The following is a 9,668-nucleotide window of genomic DNA, read 5'->3' as shown; positions in this document are numbered from 1 at the left end:
TAAATTAAAACCCTTTATGGCAGAAGGTTTGCCATTATCATAATTTTATCGCAGCAAAAGCTCTGAGATAATAACAACACCACTTGAACATCCAAAGTACATCATATTCAAAGTCAAACTATATTTTTCTCACAACAATTATTTTTCCAACTTATATTGATTGCCCTTGTTGCCCCGAATGGAAACGTGCAAGTGGTCTGTGTGAAGAAACCTGAGTACCAGAGGAAAAGGCATGTGGTGAGACAGGTTACCCTATACCTTTTGCGTCCGTCCTGGGAATCGAACCGTGGACGCCCAGGTGAAAGCCATCAGACTCGATTAGCGCATTGTAGTTGTTCGGTTTTATGTCAAAATGAAGAGTAAAGTTCCTATGTGATTAGTCTTTGTTGTGGAATTTTCGCTATCTATCGCTATTATATATCTGTAATGGGCTTAGAGTTATCTCCCTTATGACGGTTCTGTCAACATTACCTAAGTGACATTAAGTTACATGAAAGGCGTTTATAAATAACAGCTAGAAACTGATAACAAAGCAGGTATTGTTCTTCTGTAATTGTTATTATTTTGGAACAGAGGTATAGGTATAACGCTACATCCCTTTCTTTACTTGTTATTATTGGTTTACTACACAGTAACAAATGCATTTGTTTTCCGCATGTGTTTGGTAATTAAATGCCCAAACCTCCAATTATAAAAAAAAAAAAAAAAACTGGACAGAAGGTCTGGCTCTGATTCCCCAAGGGATAATCAAGCACTCATTCCCATCCTTTGCAATTAACGTTGTTGCTATCACAAGAATGTCATGAATGTATTACTTTATTATCTTAATGTTTTACTGTCCGCCATGATTCTATAGTCCTACCACAGCAAACGCTGACGTATGGTTTGTATCTGATCCATTAAAACTGTGTTGCGTGATAAACAGCTATTCATTAGAGCAATACATTTGACTTGCTTATCTTCTCTTTTTATATTTAAATCTTAATGTTGTAAGAAACGCTGTATTGTAAAATAATAATTAAAATGAGAAGTTCAGAGAGATAACTAATGAAATATACTGTGTGTGTTAAAGCTGTTGATGTGGATTAACGAGTCAAAGTGTCTGACGAAGGTAATAGCCAAATTTTGGCCATCAAAGAGTCCTTGCTAAGAAGTCGTCTGTATTAATCTCATTACATGATACAGATGCGTTTATATGTGTAATGAAAAATCCTAGTTACAATATTTCTGGAGATATTCAAAGAAACTACTGGCATGAAAAAAAAATTCAAATAATTAAATTTGTTTATATCGGTAATGTAGAAATGAACACTTCCGCATGTTATATATGATAAAAAACGTTTTTCACTATACAATATTACAAACGGGAAAACATTAAGGAGCTTTTCACTGAAAATATTCGATAAAAATGTTTTAGTTATTTAATTGTATCTACGGTTCCATTACCTTTCAACCGGGTAATCGTTTTGACCCTAAAACGAAAGAAAACTTAAATCTGGTGCTTGTTGGTAATCTAGGAGAATGTGTGGAGAACACAAATATCTTTGTAAATTCCTATTGACACTGAAGATACCGGGGTATTGAAACAGAACATAACTACTTCATAGACATTTCCATAAAGGCAACAATGTCTAGCTTAAAATAATGAATGAAGGAACATTAGGTATATATATATAATTGTATATACACATGTATATATAAAAAGATAAAATGGTATAATACTGTATAGGAATTATAAAGTTTGCAATGAATTTCAGACATGTGCCAATAAATGTAATGATTATGGTAAATATCTTGGGCGAAGGGATCAAGGGACCTATGTCTGTGACGAAAGCAGGGGCGTAGATGGCCTCTCTATATTCAAACCAAATAATCGCACCAGATAAAGTTGGAGCACTATTTTCAGAAATGCGTCATAAAGGCGGAAGAATCCAAGAAGAGGGAGTGACATGCTACTAGAAACCAGAAGGACATACAAATCAAGGAACAGAGACCTCTAACTTGAAATCGTCTACAACGCAGTACTACCGATGGTAGGTCCAAGTTCACTGTTCACTGACTTGTCCCTGTCATAATGCAGGAGTAAAAGGAATTTCAGTTGTAATAATTGTTTTGCCGACTGAAAACGCATTAAGAATGATCTGAAACTGTTCGTGGCATAATGCATTCTGTTCTTTAACCAAGCATTTTGTGATATCTCCAAAATGAATTCGTGGTCTTGTAGAATATTTAATTTCGGCGTTGATATTTGACTAAGGGATTACTTCTATTTCCAGCTCTGATTCTTTGTCTAAAGGGTACTTCTTGTTCCAGCATTAATTCTTAGACGCGAAACGTAAATGATTATAAATAAGGAATGAAGACAAGTGCAAAAGCCACCTGCATGGCCCAATTTGAGTATAATGCAGTCGAGACCAAGGACCTCGACACTATTTTCACTGCTGACGTGATTGACTATGCTATGGTTCTCAGAGTGGTTTTCAGCGTTATGCAGATGGCAGCGTATCTCAGAGTAAAAAATCATTCGTGTACAAAATCATATGCAATGGATATACTTCAGGACAATGTAAATGCACAATTTATGACCACTCCGAATTATATTAAACGTTTCATGATCATCGTTAGCAACATTTGGTGGATATATGATACTGGCAAGTATGTTGAACCAACAAAATATAAAACCCCAGGCTGTGTAACAATTCACAGTTAACGACATCTCTTATTAAATTATTTCCTGATATTACAGAATAAGTATTAAAAATGAGAACAATGATAGCTGTCAGCTTTTGCTATGCTATTTCCTCTTCCGGAATCGTATCTGTGCTTCCGGCAATGTTGTTTTTCATTAACTGTTGTAATAAATGTATTGGGGACTTTTTTTCCTGTTGATCATGGGACATTGACACCACTGGGTCCGAGAATCTGCGTGCGTTTGACGCTTGGCGTACAGCACTGCTCCATGCCAACGAAAACCGTCTGGCAGCTGCCTGTAAAATGCCAAATAAATATTGATTAAACGTTTAAAGGTAGCAAATCTTTGAAGCAAAGTATTAGTGTTTGTCTTGGTATGATATATAAGGCAATTCTCCACGGTTTTCCACTTTCAAAAATACACCATTTGTTGCTTATTACTATAATAGTGGTAAATAAAAAATCTTTATATTCAAAATATGAATTAAAGTAGGTATGAAAATGCATCATAACAATATTTAAGAAAACTTCAACTATGTAAACGGATTAAAGCAATTTATTGGTTTTCTCTAGAAAAGGTGTAAAGAAGCAAAGATGAATAAAAGACGTAAAGTTCATAAAAGCTGTAATGGTGAAGGATCTATTATACGTGAATTTTCGCAAAGCCTGCTAGAGCGAACGTAGGTACATCATTTTGTACATGTAAAACTATTCACTTTGTTACACCCGAGAGGACAGTCAGTAGGAGCAACAATAATTGCTTGGGATTCAGGTATAACTTCTAAAATACAGAGTTGATACTACTAGGTAAGTTAAAGTTGGAATACCATTTACTTGACGATTGAAATTGGCATAAAATGTTTCCATTTGACAGTTGATGTGTTTCCTAGAAGTTACGCATTGTCTCCCTTTCTCTACAAAATACCATATCGATGTGTATACACCGAGCGCTACAAATGACGGAAATCTGTCAATAAATGTATATCAGCGAAACTGAATACAAAGTTAAAAACAATATGACAGACTATCCTGTTGACGGATTTAGTTTTATCATTTAGTCATATTTACCGCAGTAGAAATATGACTTCTTAACTTGAAGTAATTGAATTGACTTTATAATTCTTCTGGAAACTTTTGAATCACATAATGTTATATGGATTATTCCATGTGTGATATCTCTATCTGTATATAAAAATAGTCAATGTGAAAGCATTTCAGACAACGTCATAACACTACAAACATGTCGGTTTACACATTCTTTTGGCTGTGATATATGCTTATTTTCAATTTGGTGTAACAAAAACGATGTCTCTGTAAAATAAAATCACACTTTGCACTGACAAACGAATTACTGTGATCAAACCGTATATTTCATGTGCAAGTGATATCAGTGCTATTGACACTGTGGCTGTTGGATGTGTCTGGGGGCTAGTGATGGATTTAAAACACGCTTTACCGTGGTTAAGGTACCTATACTTGTTGTAGCGGTCTATTATTTGCTTGTCTTTCCATTTTTTCCATAGCCTGTAATATAATACATTCTCGGTTATATATAGAAGGGTTTCCGGAAATGGGAAAGGATACCACATGCAAGAAATACCAGAGGAGAGTGTTAAAGAAGAACATATAATTACAAAACCTACCTCGATTGCCATCTTCAGAGAAGTATCTTCATAGCTTACCTCGATCTTTTGCCAGGACAGCAATGCTTCTCCATAATGCAAACTATATATTCTATAGTCCCGCAGTGATAACACGTGCTTATAGCGAACTATTTATTTATACACTACATTCATTCAAAAAGCCAGCTTAATTGGTGCTTGTTGACGTACAATATAAAACAAATTAAATTTGCAATTTGATAGTGTCGCAACTATTTCTTCACATGCTCGCCATCATGCAATTTTAAAGCCACACATATGATCTTGCAACTTATAGACTTAACTATCACAAGTTCGTCACATTAAGATTAAGTGGATGAAATATCTGCTATTTCGTTGCAAAAACTGTGATGAAACATGTAATATTTGGTAAAAACACTCATGTTTATGCAAAATTCGTTTATATTTTGCAAACTTATATATTTTTTTTCCTTTTAACCCAATATCATATGTTGATGCATGCTTGGGGACGTAATAATTCTGCCATAGTGTCAGAATACAGGTCAGCAGAGACATGTAGAATACATCACAGGATAGGCAACATATGTGTTAGTAGTTGTGTGTTTATCACTGTTAGTTCGTACACCATAGGAAGTTAGCCAACACACGAAAGGGGCTGGGCTTCTGTGTACAGACAAGGAAAGGTACAGAGAATTGAAATCTTTATTGTTAAAAGAAGAGATGGTTTATACAACATTTCAGTTATCAAGTATAGGATCATCACACGTTCAACAATACAAACATATCATTGTTAAACTGATTAATGAATTGAAGGATTACTAAAATTTTAAATCAAAACAAAAACACTAACAGATACAGAATACTTAACAAAAAGTTTTGTTCGAGTATTTCATATATTAGATTCGCAGGAAGCTCTTGATAAATATTACATAAATTAGAAAATAAACATTCATGCATGTGCATATTCATGAATTGTCTCTTGAAATTATCATCTGGAAAGAAGACACGGTAGATATGATATATCCAATAATAACAGGACCTCATAAATGACTGATGAATGCTCTTCTATTACGATGGTATACAATGCTGCAATACAGTAGTTCCACGTGTCTATCACAGAAACTATATCTACGTCTAGTGCTAAGATGCAGTTTTAGTTTTACCCTTCCGTATAAGAACAGGCTTAGTGACAGTCAAAGATTTGGATTTAGTCGCTACACGTGCTGTATTAGGACCTTGGGTACTACTCGCCTTTTCTTTGTTTTCTTTATTTCTTTTTTCTATAAGTTCCTTAAGAATTTTTCGAAGCCCTACAAGCCCTTCATCATCTTTGCCTGTGCGTCGCCTTGCCCTCGTTGTTCTGTTTGTGATTTGGCGTTGCACTTCTCTCTGGACCGTCATGAATTCTCTATAGACGCAGTAGTAGAAGATATTATTGGGAAATTAAAAAATTACCTGTGATCAATTAATATGAGATCACAGCGAAGAGCTTTGAATAAAAAACAATCAATATGTTGTTATATATAAATTGATGTGCTATTGATGTATCAATTAAACTGTAATGTAAATGCGTTTCAACTGTTGAAGATGATTTCCATATTTGAAAGGAATAATATAAATAGATATGTTGACATATAATATCATAAATCTCATCTATTTATTAATTTATATTATGATTTATTATTGTTCCTGAAGTAATGAAGAAACATTAATTTTCTTACTTCACAAAAAGATTGTCTGTCATATATGTACAAATCTCGACTTATCGTTTTTTTTTTAAATAAAGTCACTTGCTATTAGGTATTCACTTCATTATACTTACTCTAAATCCACGTATCCATCACGCTTTAAATCAAGTGTCTGCATGACGATGTCCAAGTGATGTTCCGTTAGAGGTATCCTGAGATTCTGTTAAAGGTCAGAAAGCAACATAGTTGACCTTAAGCTGCCTTTATACCAAAACTGTCAAAACTCCAACCATTAACAAGTATAAATCAAATATATTGTGAACAGACATATACACCAACAGGAAGAATCATGGCAAGTCAAGAAAAAATTGGTAATCTTTTATCGAGTATTATTCTTAATTTTTTGCAAAGATAAAATTGGATTTTCAAAACATCAAACACAGAAAAGAAAAAGCGATGGATAATACGACAATTTACCGCTACTCCGTCCCTAAAATCCGTCCTGGAAAGCTGTTCTCGATTTGTCGTATCTAGATACTGGAAAAAGTCAATAAGACGAAGATTGTCTATGCGCATGTATTCCACTAAAACCAGTACAGGGTCAAATCGATTTAGGTCGTGAGGGTCATGCTTTCGTTCTTTTATGTTCATTCCGGAGGAAAGTATTTCTCCGTGGACTATCTTCATTTTCTTTGTTTCCTGTAGTTTTGTCAGTAACGTCACGAATTCTTCATCTACGGAAACATCCTAAATCAAAAGAAGTAAAGTAATGGATTACACTGTATTGAAGTGTTAGAAACCATTCGCTTAACATAAAAAACCCAAAAAAACTACCAAATAATCAACAAGCATGCAAAATCCTAACAAAGGGAAATATTTATCAAAAGTGTGAATTTGCTATAACAGAAGGTAAGATAGACAAAATTCGCTACAAAAACAGTTGTACCAAGCATGTTTTGCTGAATTTTGAACTGTTGTATATCATAGCATCGTCACGAAAACCAATATTAATTCATGACGAGGTAGTCATCGTTTATATTTTATAAAGGTCTGTTTCGTAGTTTATAATTTACTTACTTCTAAGATTAAATCCTCAATGACAGGTTTCGTTGACGACTGCAGGGCACGTAATATCGCTTTAGCACCATCTGTAGTCAAAGGGTTGCGGCCAATCTGTCAACATTATGGTTTTCATTTTTATAAAGGCTTTAATGTTTTAAGTACTGTTATTTGCTAATAGTACAGGTAAAGAAACGGTAACATATATGAAAAGGCGTTACCAGTAATTCGAACCCAGATTAATGTCAAAGAAATGAGAGTCATCAGTTTGATATAGTTACTCAAACACAAACATCAACTGTTAACTTGTAATATTTTGAAATATTGTTTCCTTTATCAAGAGTGCAAGTGACTGAATCTTGACGACAGTTCACTATTGAGTGTGTGAGTAGTCCTAAGTGTGTGGTTTTCCCATTGGAGGATTAAAACCACGTTTTCCTCATGTGCATTTTCTACATGAATAAAAGATATAGCTTCCATTCCTGAGAACCCTTTCTGCTTGATATGAAGCATTAGTTTATACAATATTCTGACATTCATTCATGATTGTCTTTGGAAAAGGGCACTACAAACTCTTCTATATTAGCCACTTATCTCAATATTTTTCTACAACGAAATCAACATGGACAGCTTCCAACGAAGCTGTATGATAAGTTTGATGAGTTCAATTTCCTTTTGATAATTTTGTATTTCAGGATAGTAACATTCCTGTCTCTCCAATATGTGTTGTTTACATGTCGCAGTTGATTCGATATTCAAGGGCCTGTTCACAATATCAAGAGTTCCCATCAAGATGTTGTCATCTGACGGACAAATTCGTAGTACAGGGTTTCAAAAAATGCAAGTTGATGTAAAGTATTGGGAAGATTAACGATCGTTTTAGTGTTCTTATTGAAATTTTATGGTATTTCTTTGTGCCGGACTTGTTTTTTCAGGAATCTTTGTGTAAATCGTTCTTTTTGTTCATATTTTGTCCTAGTTTGATTAAATTTGAATTTGGATTATCTTGTTTTTAGACTCGATTTAATTACAACAAACATTTCTTGTCTGGTTGGAAAAATCAAGACAAGATGATATTACCAGATATAGGTATGATGCAGTTTGATCCATTGTTTGACTCTACTCCAACTCTAAGTTTGTATTTGCTATTCACTTGTGTGTCTTTTTTGTACAACTATATTGATGTAGTCTCCGGAGCAGGTGATGCATCATTGTATTCCTTTGCAAAATACGGTAAGTTATTATTAGAATTTTCCACGTTTGATTTTCTAAGGAAACATTTTCTGTGCTGTGGAAATGCAATAATGAATAATAATTCTTATCGAAGTACAAGAAAATAACCACTAATAAATTTACATATAAATGTACACAAAAGTGTTGATATATTTGACTTACTCTGACACACTTGAGACATGTGTTATGCACTAGACCATGGAGTAGAAATCGGAGTGATGTTGTATCTATTCGGTTACTGTTTAGGTCAATGTCCTGTAGAGTGACGTTCTTTGGCAGTGACCTACACAATGCGATACATCCCTCCTTCCCAAGACCATTCCAGGCTAAGTTTATTGTATGTAGACCCTTGTTTACCTGGAGAGTACACAAGAATATTCAGTTTAAAGCCACATGAAGGTTAATGTTATTCTGCATATTTTGAAAAATTAACGGAAAACATCACCTGTATCTGTGTGCACTTTAAGTAGGAATCCTTCCACATGCAGTATATACAGTAGTGTTTGCTATGTTTCAGCATCTGTATTGTTATAACATCAGTGGCCATGTAAATGAGTGTTGCACGATAAAAACGGTTCAATGCTAATATTAAAAGTATCTGCCTATCATGTCTTATACTGATTATAACGTTCTTAATATAAAATCAATCATTCATAATCCAATTTGTAATCCTTGAAGTTGATCAGCCAGATTGACGGTGAACTGTCGCTGTATTAAAATATGCTATTCAATTGTAACCCTACTGGCTTCATCTTATTCGCGCGCTGGACGACATATCTTGTATCTTAAATTACATACTTTTTGGGCATGTTATACATTGTCATGCAAATATGAATATAATCGTGAGTATACTACAACGTACATTGTAAGCGATATTATACATTGTGATTGTAAGTAACAATCTAAAAAAAAACTCCATAAAGCAGTTATAACAAGCAAATGTAATTACAATAGCTCCGCATTGTCTTTCAATCATAAACTGTTCTAGAAGGGCTTACTTACATGTAATACTAATGAAAGATATTACAATATGCCTTGTATAAACAAGCATGTGTTTTGAATAATAATAATTCAACTCTATTTATATACGTTCATAGCGTATGGTTTCAATTAAAGTAAAGCTTTAATTACCTCCTGAAGTTCACATTTTGTATGGTATCAATTCGTTACAATGTTAAGTATTTCAGCATCCGTCTTACCGCTATTGCTTTGCACACTTGTTTGGCACTATCCCGGCGAATATGATTCCATTGTAGGTCAAGTGTTCGCAACGTGGTATTTCTTTCTGTAAAAAATCGTCACCAGTAAAAACGTTTAGCCTAATTCCTTAATGCTTTATACAATAAATTAAAAGATATGAGTACAAAATGATTGA

The 9,668-nt window shown here is 34.0% G+C and overlaps 1 protein-coding gene across 1 annotated transcript in view; it reads right to left on the bottom strand.

The window, feature by feature from the left end:
- Positions 1-2,789: 2,789 nt before the first annotated feature.
- Positions 2,790-9,668, bottom strand: part of LOC132547178 (leucine-rich repeat-containing protein 74A-like) — a 41,420-nt gene continuing 34,541 nt past the window's right edge. The window contains exons 8-14 of the mRNA XM_060210937.1: positions 9,493-9,578; positions 8,456-8,650; positions 7,079-7,174; positions 6,479-6,748; positions 6,136-6,221; positions 5,561-5,721; positions 2,790-2,983 (exon numbers count right to left, since the gene is read on the bottom strand). Coding sequence (XP_060066920.1) covers positions 2,790-2,983; positions 5,561-5,721; positions 6,136-6,221; positions 6,479-6,748; positions 7,079-7,174; positions 8,456-8,650; positions 9,493-9,578 — 1,088 coding nt within the window. The remainder of the gene's footprint in view (positions 2,984-5,560; positions 5,722-6,135; positions 6,222-6,478; positions 6,749-7,078; positions 7,175-8,455; positions 8,651-9,492; positions 9,579-9,668) is intronic.

The sequence above is a fragment of the Ylistrum balloti genome, unplaced genomic scaffold (genome assembly GCF_031769215.1).
Source record: "Ylistrum balloti isolate Yb309-2 unplaced genomic scaffold, AGI_CSIRO_Ybal_v1 Utg369612, whole genome shotgun sequence".
NCBI lineage: Eukaryota > Metazoa > Mollusca > Bivalvia > Pectinida > Pectinidae > Ylistrum > Ylistrum balloti.
The sequence above is the reverse complement of the archived record's forward strand: the minus strand, read 5'-3'. Positions and strand labels throughout refer to the sequence as shown.